This window comes from Lasioglossum baleicum, chromosome 7 (genome assembly GCF_051020765.1).
Source record: "Lasioglossum baleicum chromosome 7, iyLasBale1, whole genome shotgun sequence".
Lineage (NCBI taxonomy): Eukaryota > Metazoa > Arthropoda > Insecta > Hymenoptera > Halictidae > Lasioglossum > Lasioglossum baleicum.
In genome coordinates, this window is record NC_134935.1 from 5294759 (window position 1) to 5320197 (window position 25439).

At 42.9% G+C, this 25439-nt stretch overlaps 1 protein-coding gene across 3 annotated transcripts in view; it reads right to left on the reverse strand.

Annotated features, from left to right (window-relative positions):
* Positions 1-25439, reverse strand: part of So (SIX homeobox 1 protein sine oculis) — a 53011-nt gene extending 27572 nt beyond the window's left edge. The window contains exons 1-3 of one of the 3 annotated variants that reach the window (XM_076426944.1): positions 22089-22222; positions 17678-17960; positions 12921-13155 (exon numbers count right to left, since the gene is read on the reverse strand). In XM_076426944.1, coding sequence (XP_076283059.1) covers positions 12921-13155; positions 17678-17957 — 515 coding nt within the window. In that variant the 5' untranslated portion in view covers positions 17958-17960; positions 22089-22222. Of the gene's footprint in view, positions 1-12920; positions 13156-17677; positions 17961-22088; positions 22223-23492 lie in introns of those variants that run through there. The other 2 variants (XM_076426943.1, XM_076426942.1) reach the window with 2 other exon arrangements.

Genomic DNA, 25439 nt, shown 5'->3' on the forward strand with positions numbered 1-25439 from the left:
GGATTCGGGAGCCGGACGGGAATCACGGTAGACAGAGAGTCACCTTTTTCGTGCAACGGTTCATGAATGTTGGGCGGACCGTACGAAGAGGAGTCACGGTGACGAAGAGATGGGTTCTCTGGTTTCAGATACGCAGACCGCGTTGCCCAGACACCGTGCATGCTGTAACCGTAAACCAGGCAATGGTACGCGGGCAGTAGTCGTAGCTATTTCGGGGACGTCGGCATCGCGAGAACGATTTCAACGAGTGTCTACCCGCTTGACCCGAACGCATCTTTATTTGTGCAACGAAGCTTCACCACTGTCGGCTTCCGGTCATCGTTCCTCAATCCCCCATTCGTTTTTCTTCCGGATAACTGACTCATTCCACCGCTGATGAATGAACTCTTTGCGACTTCTGCCGGAATCGTGTACCCACCCTTGCCGATACAATTCTGTCCTCAGGCATCCACTAACCCTTTACGTTGCGGACGCGTTGGTATAAAGTGGAATACGGTGGTTGAATCTGCCATCTAACCAAATTGATCTTCCTTCATCAGAAACCCTTTGCGGCAAGTTTCGAGTCGATAGCCACAAGGGTAGTTACGGGATAAGGGTTCTTTATGAAAAAAAATGCATGAACATTCTACCAATAGTACACAGGGCTGTGAATTCTTTCGGAATGTTTGCTAGCAAACTTGATTTTTTAAAAAATTACCTTCTACCTGACACAGGGCACACGACTGTACAGTATTTTCAGATTAAATTCTATCATTCGTATTATACCGTGTGTAGACACTAATTGTTAATGATATTATTTGTCAAAAATAAGATGAAAGTAATTTACATCAGCGATAATGGTTATTCGGTTATCTGATTGCAGTTACTACGATAATGTCAGAGACATTTCGGTCATTTATAGCGGTTATTTTTAATCAGAATCAGGGGGTTCAGCGACATGTGTAAAAGTGTAGAAGTAGAAACTTGGTTGACCGACTTCGTCTGTTGAATTTTGAAATATTCGTCGGAATTAGTACAATGTGCAGGCGTCGACTGTTAATGAGATTGATGTAGCGACTCGTAAATGAAACAAGTAAATTTTCCGAAATTAGATTCTCGGTCGACTTGTCAGCGAGCTCGTATCAGCAACCGCGGCGTATCACACGTTTCGGCCGTCTTTTACGAGCCTCGAAGAGATCGCGGTAGACATCGCAGTCGAATGACAAACGCTTGTACGAGCATAGTGATTCATCCGTGCCCAGCGGGAGACGAACGTTCGCTCGCTCGTTCGCCTGCTAGCCGACTCCGGAGAACAGGGCGAGGTCTTCGACTTTGATGGAAGTCGATCGGTATCGAGGCTCGGCAGCGACTTTGATGGAAATCGATCGCGATCGACGACGTGTCGAGGAGTCACGATGACGACCCACGCTACCGACGGCTGCGACACCGCTGGATTAGGAGAGGCGAGAGTCAATTCATCAGTCTTCGGGATCCATCTTTCACCTCTAGCTTTCTTTCGCTAGCCATTTTCTTCAATTTTGGTAGAAATGTATGTAGAGTGGCGAACACGTCGGAAGAATTTCGAAATACCGTTGCTCTCAACTGCATCGTGTATTATAATTCTGTCCACTGCTTGACCAATTTTTATTTTGTAGAAATTCTCGCAGTTTATTCACTCTAACCGCACCGAGCACAACATGTGACTGGTATATGTTGTTCTATAAAAATATAAGTATAATATAAAGCATCTTTGTAATTTCAATATACAGGGTGGCAAGAAATAACGGAGTTAATCATTTCTTATTATAATTCTGTCAAATCGACGAATTTTGAAAAAGCAAATAATAACAACCATAACATGGACCTTTAGTATTCATATATTTAAGAAGTTTCGAAATGGCCACCCTTTGCGCCGATACAGAGGCTTTCAAACGTGTCTTGAAATTTTCGGCTATGGGCCGAAGCTCTTCTGGCGTCATTCGGTCCCACTCCTGGTACAGAGATTTTTTCAATGACTCCAAATTTTTATGGAGCCGAGCACAGGCCCTGGCCTCCAAAATCGACCACACGTAGTAGACCATCAGGTTGAGATTCGGTGAGTACGGCGGCCATTCCACAGATGTGATGAAACCGGGAAAATGGGCTTTGCACCACTCCTGAGTCGTTTTCGCTCTGTGGACTGGCGCGGAATCCTGCTGTAACGTCCATTCCGGATCGCCGAGGTGCTGCTGGGCCCACAGAAGTACGACGGCTTCGAGAATGTCCCGTCGATACACTTCTTGGTTGATTTTGACCCCTTGATCCACGAAAACCGTAGCAAATCCCATTTTCCAGGTTTCATCACATCTGCGGAATGGCCGCCGTACTCACCGGATCTCAACTCTATGAACTCCAGCGTTTGGTCGATTTTGGAGGCCAGGGACTGTGCTCAGCCCCATAAAAGTTTCGAGTCGCTGAAAAAATCTTTGCGCCGGGTGTGGGACCGAATGACGCCAGAAGAGCTGCGACCCATACCCGAAAATTTCAAAACACCAAAGGGTGGCCACTTCGAAACTTCTTAAATATATGAATACTAAAGGTCTATGTTATGGTTGTTATCATTTGGATTTTCAATGTTCGTCGATCTGACAGAATTATAATAAGAAATGTTTAACTCCGTTATTTTTCTTGTCACCCTGTAATTATCTACCATGACAAATGTAAGACTCATGTGGTACTGTGGTACGGTTAGAGTTAATTGCACACCCGTACATTCCCAGGCTGAAAGGGCCAACGTATAAACAAGCAAATACTAACCCCAATATTAAATGTGCATTATTCAGCGTTAATTAAATCGTTCTCTTGAGTATTGCGTAAGTGGAAGATGGAGGCACATCCGATTGAAGTGGACGCGGATTGGGGTCGTAGGATGTCCACCCCCCCTGAGTCAGAAGGTTTTTGGGAATGGATGCCATTTCCCGGATGTGGTAGAGGAGAACAGATGGGGGAGAGAAGAGAATGGAGTCAGTGTCGAGAGGGCGTTACGGAGGGGACACTGACGGTTGTCGGCCTTTTGGTAAGGGTTGGACGCGCGGGGGTGGCTGCGCCAATATTGACTCTTCCTGAAAACCGAGGGGACCTTACGGCGAGGAAGAGGGTGGCGCTACTTTGCCGTTGTTCGATCCCGTATTGCCATGGCGCCTCGACTATCCAACTTCTCATCTGATGACTTCGGAAATGATTATAACTAGAGTCTGTGATTTTCAACCTCGGGAATCACCACATTCCAAGAGGTACAACTTTTTGGGACACCCTGTATAACACGATGCTTGAAGTGTTAAGTAGTGCTTAAGTAGACAGCGGATTTTATGCATTTATGACGAAAATGGGTGGGTATAACTAAAAACATTAGACGAATTTAAAAATGAATCCCTATTTCACTCCAGTTTGTTGCAATTCGGGTAGAAATCAATGACTAAACATGTAAGTATTGTATCAATTTGATATCCATAAAATGAAGAAAATCATATGTAGAATGGAATAATTCCAAGTCTTGCTTCGAAATAGCTTCGAGTGCAAAGTGTTATACGATCAAAAAGGTGAAATCGTAAATTGGTAGCAACATGAGACACCGTTAATGTCAAAACAGATGCAAATGCACGTCCACGTTTTACGATATGAAATGTTTTGAAGATTGCAAAGGCGAATTGGTTCGCGATTGCGCAGGTCCAGAAAGCGCTATTTACGATTACCGCGGAATAAAATAAATGTTCCTTCTAATTGCAGTTGTTTTGTTATTTTTGATGTTTTGTTATATTTCACACACTCGCGCGTCCTGTACAAGAGTCTCAATTGTCTCCGTCACAGATCACGTCGAGATACGTAAAATTACGTTCGTCGTGATCTCGTCGACTCCCATCTAAAAACCAAAAGGAAAAACGCGCGATTTGCATGCTGTCAGCGCGAAAGTCACGTTTCGCGAGGCGTGTAATGTGTTCGCGTGATCGTGCTATAGATCGTGCCTTTTCTCTTTGTCCGGTGACGATGTCACCGTCGCGATATACGGGATCGTTAAATTCAATTCGTGGAAAACATAATGGAGCCGTACACGTTGCTTCTCGCAAACAAATGCGTTCATCGTCGGTGGACCGCCTCTCGTGCGCACATATTCGCCCAAGAATAACGGAGTCCGCCCAATCTAATTCCGAATAGATAATCTAATGGATAGCAATAATAAAAGCGAGCGGCGTTTATCGCCTAACAGTAGAGCAGCAGTGGCAACTGCAACGGGGTTATGGTGGCGACGTATCTATGTATAGTGAAAACAATCCCGAATATCTCGACTGGGAACACCCTTTGAAGAGATTCCGCCAACGAGAATGCCACCGCCTCCCTTGATGTATGTTTGTCGTTTAATAGCGTCACCTTTGGCAACGATTACTGGGTCCGTCGAATTTTCTCGGCTGTTTTAACCCGCGACAATCTAAATACGATCCCCGGCCGTGATTTAATGGCTGACCCCCGGGCTAACAGATGACCCCCGCATTTTTACGTCACGTTTGTTACTGATTACACTCGATCCCTGAAAGACACTCGCATCCCTCACGATCTAAATACGATCTTCGCCCGCGATTTATAGACCGCGCGGATCTTCATGGAAATCGAAATTGTCTGCATCGACCGCACGAGACACAAGCCAGATAGAAATCTTCTTTTCTTAAACGCGTTCTCCTCGAAACCATTTTGTTCGAAAGTGCTGTCGCAATATCGTCGGCTTCATATGAAAACTGCCAAAGTCCATTTTTTAGGTACTTCAATTTTCTACGGTTTGTAAAATTTACTTTTTTGGAGAATCTTCAACATTCTCCTTTTTCACAGTGTGAGAAACCGAAAAATATATTTTCAATAGGAACACCTGGAACGAACGTCAGTACCGCGACAGAATCGTCCTTCGGCGTTAAATATAAAACGGGGAATCGGTTCTCAGGAAACGTTAATAATCCATCAGGGAATTCGCGATCGGTTTAAAACGTTAATCACGTAAAATGGATGTTAATTGGTCGATAATGGAACGCTGAAGTGGATTATGCAAATGAAGTTTCCGATATTATTCATTGATCGAATAATGAGAAGAAAATCGAGGCCATTGGAGAGATGAAATGAAACGGAGCTTTGTAAATTTCATAGAATATCAATGAAGATTCGTCCTCCAAAACTCGTCCTCCATTTTCCTGGCTGTTCCAACGACGACCCTCGATTTATCCTCGAGCGAAGACAAGGGTGCGCTGACAGTAGCGTGACGAAGGGTGAGGCGAGGGTGAGTTTGCGTTGGAGTGGGTACATTAGCAATGTTTTGTTGACACTAGAGAACAACGACAGAGCCATTACGGAGTTCCCGACCCCACAACTATGCAGCTTCGATCCATCGAACCGAGGAACCACCCTGGCACGGGGTTGGCCGAGTGTATTAGCCAACCCTGCGTTTCTATTTCCTGTTCCTCTAATACCTATCATTACAGCAGCCTATCTCCTCGGTTGATAATCTCGAAATAACGCCATCGGGAACGCTATACTCGCAATCATTTCTTTAAAGAGCTAAAATAATCAACTAACAGACAGCGGACTATTCTTATGGCCACGTGTATTATTGACAATACCCAGAATCATTCACTGCTTGATTTAACAACTTTTTGAAGGTACTTCTTGTATAATCTCTCGATAACTTCCCGCGTGAATAAGTAATGAACAAATATTTTTAATTCAAGCTAAAGAGTCACAAACTGTGAGAGCCACGAATTAATTTGTACAGTTTTGTAATTCGTTCATTCATAAGAAACGAGACGCAACTCAAAATATAGTATTTCTAAAACAAGTATAATTATAGTATAATATAGTATAATTATAACTAATGTACATGACAATGAACCCAGTATTTAAATAACATGAAATTATTTTCATTTCTAAGTTGGTTATACAGTGGGTGTACAAAGTATTCGTACACCTTTTGAAAACTAATAACTTTTTTATAATTGTACCAAACGACCTGATTTTTTATAATCAATTAGAAGCATTGGTTTACGAAATGATATGCAAAAAAGATTTTCCACAAATTTATAATTTACAAGGTTACATGCAAAAATAAAAAAGGGATTCTTGAAACTTTTTTATTGGGGCCCTTAAAGAAAATTTAAAATGTATGTTTTGTAGATCTAAAATAGTTACACACATGCTGAAAATTTCATCGAAATCGATTAACATACACGCGAGCTACAAGCGATTAAAAATGGTGAAAATCGTAGTTTTATACGACTTTTGATCAATTTCTGCTTCAAGTCCACAGAATTGTACATCTTTCGATGCGTGTCATTTTTTCCAACGTCAACCGATTTCGTTGAAATTTTCAGAGCATGTGTATAACTAATATACATAGATCTACAAAACATATATTTTAAATTTTCATTATGGACCCAAATAAAAGAGTTTCAGAAAATGCCTTTTTTATCTTGGCATGTAACCTTGTAAATTATAATTTTTGGAAAATCTTTTTTGCATATCACTTCGTCAACCAATGCTTCTGATTGATTATAAAAAAATGAGGTCCTTTGATACAATTATAAAAAAGTTATTAGTTTTTAAAAGGTGTACGGACACTTTGTACACCCACTGTATGCAATTAAAAAAATTGGCAGTTTTGGGTAATTTTTAAATGTCTCTCCTGTAAAACTTCCTTTCTTTGACTTATGTCACTCTTCTCCTGAACGAAAGAATATTGACATTATTAAATTCTGCTAATCTTCGTACTATTTGAAATTCCACCGACTCACTTTTCGGCGGGCCAACAATGGCTCTCCCGGATTTACCTCGACGAGGCAGTATTTATTCATCGACGGGCTAAACGGAAGCGAAGCAAGAAGGCAAACGGAAGAACGAACGAGTCGCGTCTGGCAAGTAGGTAGGTGCTCGACACGTCCTCTCTTCCGGCTTTGTTTATTTTCGGTGTTGTTCCGAGCCCTTCGAGCGGGTTAGCTGTTTCGGGGATCAGAAGTGGTGCAGAGACGATCCTCCGGTTGGTTCGTCGACGAGACGACGACACCGAAGAGCCCGGGCCGCAATAAAGACGGTTTAAACCGACGTTTATAACAAGGGTCGCGTTTGCAGCGGGAAGAAAAAACATTGTCATGGCGGCGGCACGTGCGAACGACAGCGGATAGGTTTATTTTTGTCTGTGGAGCCGGACGAAAACGCGACAATGCATCGAAACGGGCCAACTACGATACACTTTCCCGACCGTTTATGCCTCGAAAGATGGATGCACGTGTCCTAAGGCTCGCGACGCGGCTATTTATCACGGGAGTTTTTCCTAAGCGAGAATACGGAAGCGAGCCAGGCTTTCGACGATTCCGTTCTATCCCCGACGGGCTTAATGAAGGTAATAAAAGTATATTTAAGTGGAATAGAGAAGAGTCGTGTGGCGTGGGCGTGCCACGATAAGTGTTCTAGGGTGCACGCGTTATTCCAGGAAATCGGGCTCCGTCTAATTCGAACTTGATTCGTTTCGTTTGGTGGAAATCGTGGAATAAATTCAAAGCATTGTTGTTTCTGTGGTTGCAAGGAAAAACGCCGCGCGTTAGAATTTCAAAAAATTTCAGTTTACGCGTTAATTGTGCTTTATAGTATAGGATTTACGTCTTTACCAAAATAAATTCGAAAGGCTCAAAAAATAATGCAAACAAAGATTAAAAGAATTCGAGAAATGTAATATGGTACAGCAGAACTTCCGTTATATGAATTAATTAGATGATAAAAGTGTTCGTATAACGGTATGATGTTCTTGTGTTTGCGATTTTATAGATGGCAACCCTAGACGAAGATAATCGGCAGACGGCGTCGCCAGAAATCTCGCGATCAGCATCTTTTTTTCCGTTATCTTTCGCTGAACGTTCCTTTGGTCCGCGCGCACGTTCAGTCACCGGACACCGGTGGTTATCAGACAACAAAGCCAACGTTTTTCTGCCTTCGACAGCAATGTCAAAGATTGCTGCACCCGTAGAAGCAGATCCATCTCTCTCTCGTCGTCATCCCAAGATCCTCATTATTTTCAATATTAAGATTCATTAGTTCGGATTCATTATTTTACAATTACGGTGTAAAATTAATTTGAAAGAACATTCTTCGCGAAGAAAGCTGTAGAAGTCGACGTTGTGAATGTGTGTTGCATGTCAGACAGTTTTTAAAAAAGTCGACACGAAAGATGAGGAGCGTAGGAGATGTAGGCGACTCTTTATCTAACGAAGATAAAGATTCAAAGACTCAGTGGCACCTCGGAACGTAAACAAAACGCGCAGATCGCCGTTGCTCAGACACAACGGTAAGCAATTTTTATCGCCTGTTGCTACCCGCTTCATTGTTCCTTTTTCCATTCGCTCATAGTTTCGGCGTGGCTCGTATGTGACTCATTAATTCCGCGAAACGGAATCTAACTCTCGCCGGTATTTTCGTTTCGGTGAATTGATCGTGCTTCGATCAAGGCTGCATTCTGCTTACCGTATCCGAGAATAATAGACTGCGCACATTTATATTGGTTCGTGACATAGATACGTTCGGCATCTTTTTTATTTGTTAACCCTTTCGGTCGAGAATTGTTTCTAACGGATTTTCTCAAAATATCTCGACAACAAATAGTTTTCTTTTACCATTGAACGTCAATATTTTTTTACGTAGAATGACTACAGAGTAATCAGGTTATGTAAAAAATGTGCATTTCCTTGAAAAAAATAATGCACGTGCACCATTGCATTTAAAGAAAAAACATGGTCCCACAGATGCATAACTATACGTGTACTATGATTAGTGTTGGCTACAATAAAGATTCTTTTTCAGAACGAAGCTCACGTAAAAAACCGCGCCGTGCAGTTTCAGGGGATCGCTATAAATATAACCTATTACGCGAGGCCGCGGTGCTAGGGTTAAATTATTGAAGGTTGTTGCCTCGCGAACCGGAGAAGTTCAAATCACGCGAACCTTTGAATAAATCGTCTGTTCTTCATCCGCGCATTACGTGCATACTGTATATCGCGTTCTAAACGGGGCCGTTTAATCGTTCGATAAGAGTTCCCGAGGGAGCCTACACCATGCGTCCCGATGTCGGAAGTTTTTTGCCCGATATGAACGCCCACGAGACGCCCCAGTCCCATGGGGCCCGATACACGACCATGTATCCGCCCCTGGCGAGTGATCCAGCTTTAATTCACATCAGCTTGCGGGCCAACTAGCTGAAAGGACGTCTGTTGAACACAAGCCACCAGTCTGAATTTCCGAAACCTCTTCAATCGTTAAATCCGCGAGCAACAGACATAATTGTACTAACACAAAATTCAAAAGTTGTGGTATAATAGATCTAATTCATAAATTTTCGTTATGAATAACTATTATGAACGACCAAAATTATTTTCGCTGACCACTAAAAATGATCGGAATCTTCTTTTGGTTACCAGTAACCATTCAAAATGACCGGGATTTTTTTTACTACCAGTAGGTGACCATTAAAAATGAGCAGGATCTTTTTTTAACTACCAGGAACCATTAAAAATGACCGGAATCTTTTTCTCAGAAAAATTCACAATCGAACAGTACCGTACAAGGAGATGTAACGTATAGTGTCAGTAGTATTGGTTGCTAATGGTCAGACGTACAAGCAGATAGGTCTTTGTATGCCCACCGTGTATGTAGTCCTTCCAGCTTTACAGAAAAAGTTGTTCAGTCCATTTATAGTAAAGTGATTCTCATTTAAAGTGTCAGTATTGTGATAGCGATCGATAGACTGCGGATCTTCGTGCAAAAGTACAATTGTCGGCATCGATTACAAGAAACAGTAACCACGTAGACGTTCCTTTTCTTTTTAACAATCTTAACAAGCTGAAGATAATACACAGACATTCTTGAATATTTTTAACGTTGCTACGGTTTCAAATTAGAGCAAGTCGTTTTACGAGCCACTGCAAATGCATAGAAATGCCTGAAGATAAAAAGAGGAAGACTGCGAACAAACTGGCAAAGAGTTGTCCGATCGATCGATCAAACAGTTTCGGCCGGTTCGATATCTGCCGTAGGGGGCGTGCTGGCGTGCGCGCGCGCACGCGTGGCAAATTGCCCACAGAAGGAGAGGGTGCAGGAGACAGGGTGGTATGAATGCTTTGTGGGATTTCCTGTAATTAATATGCCGCGAATGATGCCATGCGTATCCACGATACCCCCAAAGCCATCGGATAGGACTATAGGAACCACCACCGCGGTTCCCTCTCTCGCTCTCCTCCCTTGTTTCTCTCTGACCTTCCGTCTCCGTTCATGGGAATACACAGAAGCCATAAGAAATTCGATACGTTCCCCGTGGCGTGACACGGCTGTACACTGGACTGGGCCTCGCCACGGTGGTGCTTCCCACTTCCTCCCTCGCAAAATTCTCTGCGAGTTGACGCGGCGCGCTGCGCTGTCTGTCTATCCTGGCCACCGATTCGCATCGATGGATTCACCACCGAAATCGAGGGATCGACCGGTTTTCCCTTCTCTTTTTATCCCTGCGTTCTCTATCTCCCCTTTTTTCGTTTCAGCTCGTCTTCGTTCGCTTTCGAATATTTATGGTACTTCCACCGTTTCCCCGTTGTCGAGTGTCTGCCGTTTCCATCACGCGCCATTAAACGAAACTCCACTGGCCGGAAGCGTAGGACAGCCTCGCGAAATCAGCCTTTTTCATAGTTGCGCGCGATGAGGTTAAACTAACCCCGCGAGGTTAAACGAATTTGAACGGGGGTTTGGAACAAATGCTGTACTTTCTTGAAAGGGGTGACTCCTGACGTCATTTGAAGTAATTTTTTCGTTGGTCTTGTGCAAGCCCTGATCAATTTTATTGCAATTATTTCATTGAATTGTGATTTAGTGCTAAATCAGACAAGAGGCTCGTACGGTAAGGGTTTGCAGAATACAAAGATTTGCGAATTGAAAACTTGAATTGATGGATGGAGCAATGTTGCTTTTATCGTTCATTAAAAACATTAGTCTAAATATTTTCGGCACTTATGTGTAGCACCTGCAATTGCGTGAAACACAATTTGGCCGAAAACGCGCAAAAATTTAGAAGGTTTCTGTTTCATTTGTACCCAGACAGTAACGTCAATAAAAAATTAATCTTTCCTGTTATCACGAAAATAAATCTAGTCGTGAAGGAAGTATGTATTATTACGTGTTTGATAAAGATCTTATAGCGTATAGCGTTTTAAACACCTATTAGCCTCGCTAAAGATTGGAGGAATGCGGTTAATTTGAAGTTTTTTCCCGGGCCGAAGACGAAGATTTTTTTACTCTGTTAAGAGGATGAAGGGACCCTTTGAACGAGATTTTCGGTTTTTGTTCTTGGTGTAGTGCAAAAAGTAAAGGAAAATGGCGGAGTAGCTTGAGGCGCAGGCACGCAGAAAGCCGAACAGCAGTTTCTGTATGATTTCAGGGGGGTATATATTATAACGGAACCTAAATCGACTCGGAGCAGTCGAGAATTTTAACACTTTCCGGCCGAGGGTAATGAAGCTTCGATTAAGCGGGCATCGGCGGGTCGTGTTACGCCTCGGACGATTTCGTTTTGCCTCGAAAATTGCCGGCTTGCGAATGGAGTGAAAATTAATATCCGTTTAAGTCCCGATCGTTTTCGACGGAGTCTGTTCCATTTGTACATTATTATGAAGATCTTCGGAAACATTAACATCATTTTCTGCGGGTCTGCTGTATGAAAATAGTTTCTGGTAACTTTGACATATTAAGCTGGTCAAAATCGAGACTTACTAGACTAACGGCACATCTGTCGATATTATTTTATAGAATTTAATTCCTCATTGTTCAACGATTTTTGACTCGTATCATTTTCGTGTGACAGATATAGTTACTTGAAAATAAATTCTATAAAATAATATCGACAGATGTGCCGTTAGTCTTGTGCAAGCCTTGATAAATTATATTGCAATTATTAAATTAAAGTATGATTTAGTGACGAACTAAACGGACACCACTTTCGCATTAAATGGCTCGTACAGTGAGAGTCCTGAGAATACAAAAATTTGCGAATTGAAAAATTGAATTGGTGGCTAGACTGTGTATCATCCAACGTTGTTCCAGCCAACATTTCAATAATTAAATTGAGAGAGAGATATATATTCCACACATACACACACACACATCCAACGTAGTTCCAGCCAACAATTCAACAATTGAAGCTAGAACAACGTTGGATGACATAAAATGCAAACTTTACAGGAGAGCAGGATTTGATGGAAGAACAATTCAACTGTGAACGTGCTGGCAGTAGTACTGGCTAAGAGATCGTACTTTCCAGAAGTGAAGCGTACCATTGATTCCACGAGTAAATCAAATAGTTTCTCCCAACAGAAATCGCGTGGAGTATCGTTCGGAAGAATGATATGAAGATATTCGAAGAATGCGACAAAGTTTGTCAACGCGTGAAATTGATAAATGGCGAAGAAGCGCGTAGTGGTAAAATTCCAAGGAAAAGTCGAATCACGCGAGGGACAAGCAGCGGCTGCGTTACGCAGTTATGAGGCCGTCTTCGAGATTGCTCGGTCGTTTCTAAAATCGGATATAGAGCAACGACCTTCCAAACAACATGAAACTCCTACGCCTGCGCTCGCCGGAATTCCACGGATATTAACCTCGGCCGGTGTCGATTAACTTCGAACAAGGCCACCCGCGAAAAATTGTATGTATACATATAAATATGTATGTACAATATTGTAAGAAGAATCACGAGCATCAGTATCGGTGTTACTCACTAAAAACGGACAAACGCGTCTAGTACGTCGCGATTTTCAGTTACGCAACGCGCGAATTTCTTTCCAACACAAATTGCAATACATATAGTTGTATTGTCCGATATAACCACGAAGAAAAGATGCGATAAATACCTGTGCTCAGCCGCACGATCCCGTTGTCTCCTGTTCTTGAACCAGTTGCTGACTTGCGTGGTGGTGAGGCCCGTAGTTTCCGCCAATTCCCGTTTCTCGCGGGGCGAGGGATAAGGATTGGTAGCGTACCAATCCCTCAGGACGCTCCTGGACTTTTCCTTGAAGCAATAAGACATCTCCTCGCCATCCCAGATCGTTCTGGGCAGGGGGAACTTACGTCGCACACGGTACTTGCCTGTAATTCAAACGTCTTCGGTCAGCTACAAACACCACGGTTTGTAGCTACTGGTTGAGAGCTACAACTTGGTAAGAACTTATACATAGAACTTCAAATACATCTGCAAATCGATGAACAAAATTCTTTCCATTTCGAATTTCTTGTGAAAATTTTACTATTATATTTTGCAGTAGATCAAAAGCACATATCGTGACCTAAAAATTTAGACAACTGTTTCGGGCTTGTTTAAACGACACTTAGAAATTGTTCCGCGGTCAATGAAAGCGTCCATTATTTAACACGTTCCGTGCCACGTGTACCACCGATGGTACGTGTTAAACTATCCTATCATTTTTATAAAAACATATATTTTATAACAAGTTTAACACTGTAGAATATATTTCCACCAAAAGAATGAGGCACTATTAAAAGTGCAGTATAGAACAAAGCACGTAAGTTTGCTTACTCGTCGAGCTGAAACGGCTCGGTACGGAACGTGTTATAAAGCTGTGTCCACATTGAAGCAGCAACGAGCAACTTTTCGTGAAAAAGTCATGAATAAAAGAAGAAGAAGGCAACAAGAGGCCAGAGTCGCCAGATTAAGACTCGTGTCCCCACTCTACCTTCCCCCACGCCTTCGCCACAATGTCACGTGACCAATCCGGTATTGGCAGGGAGGGGGTACCTTTTTCCCCTGAATTCGTCTCGATTCCCCTGATCTGGCGACGTCTGCATCAGTTTTGCTTCAGCGTGGACGCGGCTTAACGATATTTTTCCCTGCCAGGAAAGTCGGCCGTGTCGTCGTCATTAATTACAAAGGAAACTGCGTCAAGGGTGGATTACGTGGTTCACGTTAAAGCCGGTCGAAATAATGTCGCGGTATTTTTGAAACGGTGCACGCCACGGAGTCCATTTTATTTTTGTCGTTCGATCCCGTTACAAATAACACCGCCGGTGTGCATTGTTTCGCATTTCCACGGTATCCCGGAGCTGCACGGAACTTTATCGGTTCTCTTTTCGGTGTCGCGTGTAAATAAAGACGATTAGAGCGATCAACATCGCTGAAATAGTGCGTCGTGACGCAAACAGAAAATCGTGAATTCCTCAATGAACTAACTTCGGTATGCACGCTGCCAACGTTTTGGAATCCTCGACAGAAGTTACGTCGCATGACTAACGCATTCCACGAGGTGAATATTCTACGGTACGGTTATCGAAACTATTTTCTTTTGCTCGCAATAATACGTAACTAAGACACGAATGACAAATTCTGGTATCGTCGATTTTAGAAACCTTTATTTCTGTCGCGCAAGTTGGTTAATATTCAAGAGTCCAACTAGTAAAAATACAATTACTTCCTCTTCTCTTCAACGATTTATACCGGCTCTATTCGAAACAGTGATTCGTCGCACTAGATTTATTCGACGTTAAAAAATACACTGCTAAATTTAAAATGGCTAAGTTAACGCGGTGACAAGTGAATTCCTATTTCCTCCGTTTCTCAGCGGTTGTCTACTTTTAGACCCCAGCAGTTCTGCGAGCGATGTTAAATAATTTATGAACGAACAAGTAATACGTGGTCGATGAACGGCGAGAAGTGTTCGCGTTCAGTTTCAAAGGGACTCGTTACCGAAGATATAGGACTCCGTCGACCGGAAATCATCAGAAGAGGCAACGTTTCCCTATTTGCTTTCTGGGCTTAGTGGACTCGGCGGATCGGGTGACACGAATTCGGTCCGCGAAAGTAAATGGAAAGATCTAATTAGAATGTCAGCTCGTTAAACTCGCGATCCTCCTGTTCGCAACGCGCCAGACGGAAATAAAACTGGCATGGTCCGCGCGGAATTGCCGCGCGCCGCGCTTATGCCTTCGCGATATGTTTCTGCCGCGGCCATTATGATCGCCGGTGAATTAGATCCAGAGCGTTGTTACAACCTCGTCGCGGCCGCTGCTTGTTGTATTTTTAACGTACGCGTCACTAGTGTCAAACGATGTCGTGGAATCGGAGAGGGGAACGAAACCGTGCGAAAAATTTCGTATCGGCTCGAACGAAAATGGACGGAATAACCGCGGGACGCGACGACCGTAATAACTAGACAGCGGATTTTATGCACATTTACGGCAAGAATTAGTAGGTGCACAATTTAAAACAGTCAAAACATTGGAAGAATTTAAAAATTTCGTTGTATTATTTTCAACCTGTTAAACACGTTAAGATAGAACATGAATTTCTGTTTCACAAAATTTTTATTTTCCACAAAGATCTGCTGTCTAGTAATGACAAAATAGTTTGGGTTTTTCTTGTTAATTATACATATGACACCCCAAATGCGAATTTATAAAGCTGTTGATTGCGATGTAGTATTATTCGATTAGATGTTCGTTTCGAAAAGAATTTGCTTAGAATAGGATATACAGGGTGGTGCAACCGAGAAGGGGATGATACTACATGTAAAAATAAGTTGAAAAAAGGAGCTTCGTTTTCGAGAAAATCGAGTTTGAAAATGCAGCGAAAGTGCTATTGCATAAGAATTGTCTGACCATGATTAACTAATTCTACTTTGTGCATATACTAAATCACGCGAACCTGGCGGAACTTGAAACTCGATTTTTTCGAAAACGAAGCGTCAAACAATACAATTTTATTCCATTTTTTCGACTTATTTTTACATGTAGTATCACCCCCTGCTCGGTTGTACCACCCGTCCGGCTACACCCTGTATATTCTACATTTTTGGGAACACTACAACCTCGATTATCCGTACTGGAAAAACATAATTGTTCCAATGATAGTTAGTTAGTTTCAGTGCTGAACTAAAGTCTTATACCGAGTTCTACAACTGTTTACACGTATCAGAAATCAGCGTCTGGGGGTTGAATAATCGAGAGGGTCTCCTGTACTTTTTACTATACGTACATTCTAACGGTATGTTCATTTAAAAGCATCAATTTATATCATTTCCCATAATTCCACCCCTGACATAAACTTCCAGCATCGACAGCAGGATGTTATACTTTTATAATGTATCATGCATAAATAAACGTACTGTTTGCATGCTAGGTCATCAAGGTAGAAATTTTCAATACAAGTTTGTACTTTCTAATAATAAATTGCAACTGATAAAATACGTGTCCTAAGGATAGAAAAAAAGAAGATACTAAAATCTTTCGAATCCAAGTAACCAAGTGGTTTTGTCGCTTCGACTATTTTCGTTGGTTTCCAGAAGGCGATCAAAGGAAAACAAACGTGTGCGCGTTTGTTTGCATAATAGTAAAATATCTCTTGCGAGGAGAGAATTTCGACTGATAAAATTGAACGTAACACTTTGTATATTTCATGTTCTATCACCGAGAACGATCGCAAAATCTGACATCTAACTTGCAAACCTAAAAGTCCGTAGTATGACTCACACAGATCATGTTGTATCCTATAACTGGCTTTCTCGTTTCAATGAGAGACTGGACTATTAAATAAACACCGACACACCGTCGAATAAGAGTGTCCATTACTTCACCTTGTTATTCAAGTATATTTCTGACAAGTTCACTGTTAGTGCAACTGCTGTCGGATCGTACACACAGTATGGTTGACACGCTACAGTATTTCCTCCATAGCGTCGCGTTTCTCTATCTGGCATCTATGTTGCGCAACCGTTTGCAAAGTTGCAACGGGGCCGAAGACCCGATGATCATTCCCTCTGCTTCTCGTTTCCAGGACTGCAAGGGATGCGCCTTCTTATTTCTCGATAATACAAAGATGAGAGCTTTCAATAGTCAAAAGCGCTAGATGAAATATCAATCTAAGCCGCGACAGCCCTCACAAGTTCTACGTTTACGTTTACGAGGCGTAATTTGCATTATTCGGCAGCATGCAGCTGTCGCAGCTTTATGAAAATAGCTACATATTTTAGATTGTACATATTATGGTACGGAAATTAATTTTTTATTAAAAAACTTTGGTGCCTCCCAGATTGGAAACCGCTGTTACATACAATAAAAGAAGCTAGCAATTTTAGGTACTTTTCAAATAGCTTTCCTGTAATATTTCCTTTTTTTCGGCAGCGTAATTTGAATTATTTTCATAAAGCTGCGACAGCTACATGCTTCCGAATAACGCAAATTACGCCTCGTAAACGTAAAAGTAGGACTTTTCGGGGCTGTCTCGGCTTAATTGGTCTTTTATCTAGCACTCTTGACTGCTTAAAAACCCCATCTTTTCATTATCGAGAAATGAGAAGCAATCCTGGGAAAACAAGTCTAGCCCCTTAACGCTAACCGTACCACGATCAGTCAAATGACCGGTGTCACATTTTGTACTTTATAATCATTGAATAGTAATAATAAATTATTAAATGAGTTTCTTCATTCAAGCACATATCGTTATAAAAATTGCAAGAAATTTCATTGAATTCAGTGTTGTCATTTTTATAAAACAATGTACAATAGCAATGAGATTTTGTGCTCGGTGTCCGCGGGACGTTACGGGGGAAATACTGTACCTAGATCGTAGAAAAGCGCTAATGTCTGAGAGAATACTAACCGACTGCACCGAGAGGCCTTCCTCTGAGTCTCTCGGTCTCGATATAATGAGCCTTGAGCCAGAGATTCTGTAGTTTCTGGTGATTGTGCAGGCTGAACGTGTGGCTCTCGAGGATCCTGTACAGATCCTTAAAATGTCCCCGATGAAAGGCGACGATCGCCTTCGCTTTCAGCACGCTCTCGTGTCGGTGCAGCCTGGTGCAAGCCGGCAAGGACCATAGAAACCTGCCGAGCCTCTCCACGGATCCTGCCTGCTGGAGAACCTGGACAGACGACACCATCGCCTTGAAGACGATAGACAGGGGGGGCACACTGTTAGTCGGCAGAACTCATCCCGGTCTCCTCTTATTCTAGTGTATCTTGTATATGTTTTCAGTCAGATTAAATCGTCTCGTGTCTCTATCCCGCGCGAAAAGGGTGCTGCTGCTGCTTCTCATTCGAAACAAAACAGAAAACAAAGGAGAACGGTTCTCGCGAAGGTGTGTACGACATAACAAAGCTAGGTCTCCGCCTGACAACAAATAAAAAGAGAAGGAGATCTCGTCGATCGACAAACAATCTAATGAAACCCGTGACACGCACGCCCTTTTCGCGAGTTCAGTACCTTCAGTCAGGGCTGCAATGCTCGAGCCGCTCTCGAAGATCGAACCTCGAATCGCACCGAATATTTCCAGCCAGGCAAAGCTCATTCTTACCAAGAACTATCGGGCAATCACTTTTGATTTATAAAAAGTCTCGCATGACGACTACGATCCATCATGCGCGGGTTAAACGGATTCTAATCCTTGATATCGAAGCAACGTGATATGAACCCTGCCAGAAAAATCCGGAGATGCTTATGTCGAAGCTTTCAATTTTCATCGCGAAGAATGAAATTGAACAAAGGAATTTTGTTCAACGTGGAAAATGTTTTCTCGACGATTCTTGATAAAATGGAAAAATATTCAGCAGAATTCGAGGCTCGAACGATAAGATCGTGTTCGATCAGCTTCGAACATTTGAATTTTTTCGGCGCTGCTTTCGATGCAAGACTCGTAACACCTGACCGCGAGGAGACAGGGGAGAAAAATGGATGGTAACCAGTTAAATTCCCATTAAAAGTAAGCACCTAACACGGCGGAGGAACATAATGACAACACGATCGACACACGATCGTTCATTACCGTCCAAATTACCGAAAACGAGTCCCCGGTTAAGATGAGACGCCTGTTACGAGTCTTGCTCGAGCTCGCGCACGCTCGTGAGCACCTGCCACGGTTACTTCTTCATTCGCGTCGCCGCGCCGGGTGCCATCTAGTTTTCGCGCTCGACCGTCCCCCCTGACGACCGATTAATCACGATGCGCGAGAAATGCCGAGCATAATGAGAAATGAGCCGTGTCGAAAGCCCGAGAGAAATGGACGACGGCCCGATCGTGATCGGACCCTAATGACGATGTACGAAGCTTTCGATTGCCCGACGACAAATCAACCGTACGGTGTCGAGCGAACACAAATGGGGATCCCCTTCCTTGCCTATCATTCCAACACACTTCCACATACTTTCCACTCGGAGCTATTCTAATTCGAAAACCGAATTTTTCTTCCGGCCTGAAATATTTCCATTTTATATGATTTTCTTCATTTTATCGATATAATACCTCGCACAATACTTCCAGTAGTTTATTAAAATGTTAAATACGTTTAGTAATTTGTCGAATACAAATTTGATAATGCAACAAATATTTTTAATAATGGTAGAAGAATTAGTGCAAAGGGTTAATCGTCTAAAAGTTTCCGTTTTGCTGAGGTACTTCAAGTTTAGGGCTATAAAATCCAAACGTTAGAATGAAGCTAAAGAAACATCATATTTGACAGACAATTTTGCTAGGGTCACGCAAGACCCGGAGTATCACATTCGAGGGTTAAATGCTAAATATCCCTCAAACTGATAGTTGATGGCTTAAACAAAACCAGTGTAATTAAGACCAGGTTTACGAAGCTCTACAAGTGACTATTTTACAGTACTTTGTAAAAATAACAAGAATCTATCCTTAGCATTTCCTCCTGTAATATGTACCCATAATTATGAAAGTGATCCAAGTCATATATTTCTTGTTTCGCGATGTTTACAGGGAAAGGATATTAACACTAAATGAATTCCATATAATGTTGAAATAACAAGCACCATCTAACGGTTCATAATTATGGGCACACATATGCCCAAGAAATATATCTGTTGAATACTTGAATACTTCCTCAATACTCTGATTCTCCCAGCCAGAAAGAACAATAGTTATTAACCCTTCGCACTCGAAGCTATTTGAACTCGAAAACTAAACGTTTCCTCCTAACTTAAAATCTTGTAGCACCGCCTGAGATCTTTTACTTTCGAAGCCGTAGTTAAAATAAAATCGACTGTTCGCAGTATGCTATTTGAAATACTACTCGGGGGGGAATCGATTTGTCTTCACTCTCGAAAACAGGTAGCTCAAGGGGGATGGGGCGGAACGAGCGACGGCACCCGGCGGCGAACGAGAGAAAGAGAAAAACAGAGAAAGATAGAGAAAGAGCATAAATAACATATTTCTTTTTTCCTCGAACGTGAAATCGGCGGTTGTTTTTCGTATGATACAAGACAACTAGCGCCCACGTCTCACGGTGTAATCGCGAACGAACGCCACGTAACAGGGCGAACGACATCCCACGGATCGACGGTCAATTATTGTCGTTCGCGTAAAATTTTCGCTTCTGCTCGCGCTGCGACGAAGCTCGTCGTTGCCCGATTATTTAATAACTGTAAACGTCAAGCGGCACGGTATGCTTTTAAACGAACGCTTGAATTATTGAGAGGCTCGATCGTAAACGCTCTTTGGACCACTCTGTAAGCGTCCTTTCTTATTGCCATCCGAACATAATTACGCGTTAAACGATTCCATTTCGAGCCGATGCCGAGGCCCCAGTAGTTCATCGAAAGCGCAAAACCTTTTGCCGTAAATTATGAGGTAGGGAAGCATCCATGTGACGTGGGCAAGGAGCTAAACGCCTAGCCGTGCGCGCAACGCACTTATGGGAAAATGTGTGCGAACGTGGACGTTCCTCGCGCATCTATCTGTACAGCGGGCACTCAAACGTCCGTTTTTCTTTTTGTCGAAAACACACAGCAGTACCGTGTCGTGGCGTTTCTAAGACATTTTAGACATTTTTGCGTTTAATCGTTCCTTAACCTCTGGCGAATCGTCCTTAGATTAAAGCCGCTTTCATTTTTTAAACGGTTCGAAGCACTTTTGATAGTCTATTCAAAACCAGCCTAGTCGTTATAGATCTTCTCTTAATTTATCAGTTCATATACGTAAATGAACAGTGTCGAAAATATTTGCTGCTGACGCTAGAACTACATCAAGGATTCCGTAACTGTCGTACATGCAGAGGTGTGCGAGAACTCGGAAATGTAGAAAATTCGGGGTCCCGATATATTCGAAAATCCGTCCCGTCACCTCTTTTAACCACCCTCCTTTTAAATAATATAATAAATTTACTAATTTATATTACAATTCAAAATTCCCTCTCAATTTTAAATTTTATATGAATTTACTAATTCCTTCAATTTCATAATAAATCTACTAATTTATATTATAATTCTAATCCCTCCTTTTAAATTTCATAATAAATTTATTAATTTATATTATAATTCTAACCCCTCCTTTTAAATTATATAATAAATTTACTAATTTACATTCTAATATTAAATCTTTCTCATAAATTTAATAAATTTACTAATTTATATTATAATTTAAAATTCCCTCTAAATGTTAAATTTTATATAAATTTAATAATTTACACTCATATTAAATTATTTCCTTAAATTTCATAATATATTTACTAATTTATATTATAATTCTAACCCCTCCTTTTTAAATCATATAATAAATTTACTAATTTACATTCTAATATTAAAAGAGGAGGCATATGACAGTTATGGAGTTCTAGATGTAGTTTTAGCGTGAGCAGCGAATATTTTTGACGCAGTTAATTTCAACGGAATTAAATAGAAGACTGTGGGAAATAAACAATATCTATGTCGAATGTTGATTCAAGACATGTATAACATGCATTTGCTTTGATACGTGTGCATCGAGTCTAAGATGCCTATTGGACACGACAGGCTCGATCCGCGGCTCGTTAATAATTACAGTCAATGAAAGAATTCGAGGCTATAACAAACGAGTTCTCCGCATTCGAGAACAAAATGTTTATGAACGCGTGAAAGAAAACTGGCTCGCCCGCGCACGTGCGGGAATGTCCAACGCCGAGGAGCGTAAACGTCGCACACAAAACAATTTATGATCGCAGTAAAAACGCATGAACTCCATTAGCCGCGTGACACGCGAGTGAATCTTGGCGCGGTGCTGTACATTGTTGCGCACGATACACCTTGAGGCGAACAGAATTTCAGGGCTGGTTTCGTCATCCCATTGCAAGGTGCATAAATTTATGTTAAGGGTGCTGTTAAGTATCCCGCGAACAGTCGTTCGCGGCGGCCAACAGGTTAAGTGCTGCTTCGCACGTTATTTTATCAATGCTACCAGCGTGGCTCGTCTGCCTGCAATTATAAACAAGCACGGATTGCAAAATGATTCTCGGCAGCCTCAACGTATCTACCGACGGACACCACGTATGTAGATAGCCGAGTTGTTTGGAAAACCGTCGCATTACACCTTTCCGTCGGATCGTGCCAACCAACACCGCGCGCGAGATTCTTGTCGACCAATCGGCGACTCGCATTGCGAAGGTGTTCGAAAACTTCAAATTTAAAGAACCACGCGCGCTCACTTTTATTCAGATCACACACATAATCGAGAGCTGACAGTCTTCTGCGACTTGTTCCAACCGAAACTTTCTGATCTCACTTCATATCGGAATGTTTATTCCAAGTGTTCATCAAATAACACATGATTGATACGTTGGACAGTCAACCTCTTAGCTATGGAACACTATATCCGAACTGCTATTAATATGACTAATCGGGATCGATGTTCATTGTTATTATATTTTTTAAAAATCTACTTTAAATTATTATAGTCTCTCATTTAAACGTGTTAGCAATAGAAGTAATAATAAAGGAAGAATTCGTCTGAAACGCGTTCCAGTACGTCGGCGATGGGTTAAACTGCTAACTATTAAAATATTGATGTCATTGTACAAATCTCTTTAATGGAACTTACTCAACTGTAATATTATTTTATACCATTGCACTCGGAGCTATTTTCCAAACATTTATTCCGACGTGGAATACGTATTTCCATTCTGGAACATGATTTGAATAATGGTATAAGGGTCTGGACCAAGGGTCGAGCTAAAACATAAGTGTGATGAAATGTGTAGCGAAAAGCATCGAAAGCTAATTTCGGTGTTAACATCGTTTTTACAGGCTCCGCTTTTAGTCTCGTTGTAGCTAAGAGGCTGTCTGCCACTAGAAACGACAACGCGGATGAGCTCGAATGCACATACGACGTATAGGTGACTCGTTTGGTCATGGCGACAGTTGAAATGCATCGAGTTCAGTTGAGAATTTCTCAAGTTCAGTGAAACAAATCCGTAAGAATTGAACATCCGAAGAAGAGAGGCGCAGAAGAAAGTCGGCGATTAATCGTAACTATCGGACGTCTGAAGAAAAATGTTCCCGAACAGAATGAACAGAAACGTCCCCACCTATTTTCGGTATATCTCTAATGTACGAATCACGTGGGGAAAAATTTTCGACCACCTTCGCGTTTGAGAACGAGGAATCAAAAAGCTGAATGGCCAAGCAAAACGTCACACTCGGCGGGAACTTACTTCGCAAACGCAGGCAACCTGATCCTGGGTGAACCCGAAGCTGGGTAGTTGTCCGTTGGTACCGCTTCCGCCTCCGCCGGCGGAGCTTGCGGGGCTATCCTGGGGACTGTAGCTAGCGGGTCCTGTCGCGGGACCATAAGTACTGGCCTCGACAGGTCCGGCAGAGTGACCCGTGAGGGGCGTTGGGGTCCCTTGAGGACTATAATCACCGGCGGATCTTAAAACTTCCGTGCGACCGGAAGGGGGTCCAATCGCTCCACCGTTCCCGGTGGTTCCTCCGTAGGCCATCATCGCGTCATCTCCGGGGCCCACCGCGGTGACCCCTTGCACACCGTTCCCTACACCCTCCACCGTGAACCACTTCTCTTCTGCTTTACACACTTGGTTTCACTCACTGTTCCGGATCCTCCTCGTCGACGACAGATCGCGGCGGGTCCACACAAGGGTCGTTCGGCCGACGGATGGGACCTGGTCTTATCGAGAATCGTTCCGACGGCGGGTACCTGCGCGAGCCACTTCGAGGGTGTACGACGATCCTCATACTAGAGTTGTTCCATTCTCCTTCAAGTATCGGTCTCGAATCTCACCCTTTTCCCTTCTTCTTCTTTTTAGTAGCCGTAGTAAGACTGTCCAGTTATTCTCGAGGATCGATTCGTTGCCGGACCACTAAGAAACAAGGTCGATCCTTCAGAGAAACGGTTCTCCAGAAAGTTCGCGTGTCGATTTTCCGATGGGTCGGATCGGAATCGAACATCCCTACCTCATACCTCTCTCGGTTCTCCGCGAGGCATTTTCCTTTACTCGTCCCTCTTCTTGTCGTCGTTCTATCGAATCTCGATTTCGTTAACGACGCGTTTTATCGTATCCGGATTTCCAGCGAACGAGGAGAGTGTAAAAAGTGTACGCGCACGCCAGAGAGAAACAACGAGCGTCGGTGTAAACGCGCCGGAATATGCAGGAAGGAGGATATTTTTAGGCGAGCGGTTGGTAGAGAGTTGCCGCAAGCTCGACTGCCGAGCGACTCCGCGCCTGGATGTTTCTCGTGTTACGAGAGGGAAAGAAAGGGTAGACCAGTGAAATAGTAAAATCTCACTTCAGGTGCGGTTATTCTCTAATCTGCTTTCAGACTGGTACCACCGGCAATGGACCGATTGCCACATACACGTACGTGATCTCCCTCTCTCTCTCTCTCTCTCTCTCTTTTTCTCTGGTCACAGACGTATATACACGCAAACACGCGGCCACACGCACGCACGCACTGTATCTTTGTCCGTGTTCCTCGCGCCCCGCGTTCCCGCGATTATCTTGCGTTACTACCTCCGCGACTAGATCCGATTATGGCAAGTTTCTCTCGGAGCGCCAGGTGCGCCCTCCTTCAAGATTATATTCTCCCTCTTTTTCCCTTCGACTCTCGTCTTTTCTATCTCCTCGTGGCAGGTTGCACCGTGAAATCTACGAGCTCGTGTTTCCGCGCGGCCCGAGGTACGTGTGTATTTATAGGCGCTTAGTATACTCGCGTACGAACGCGCACCGGCTATTCTTAGGAGCGTGTTAAATAGTCCATTTTCTCTGTCCCTCTCTTTCTTTATCACCCTCGATTCGTCGCCGCTCCTCTCGCCCGGAGAACGTCTCTCCGTGGAAATCGACTGTCGTTGACTTTCGGGCTGAGCGGCGAACACAATCCACTTCTCCAAGGGTTGCAAAAGTCCCCATCCACTGTTGCCGACGTTTATCGCGCACTCGAAACACTACCGTTGACAGCGCGCCGAGACCCCGACCGAGACACGCAGCAGCTGACAATCGAGTATCGGGATTCCCGACCTCGATGATAGTCCGAAGTCTGATAACGAAACGTCAGATTTCAAATCCCTTTCTCTCTCTCTCTCTGTCTCGGGATCGGGCGAAAAAGAGACGTTCTCCTACGCACGCACCAGAAGGGACTGCCGC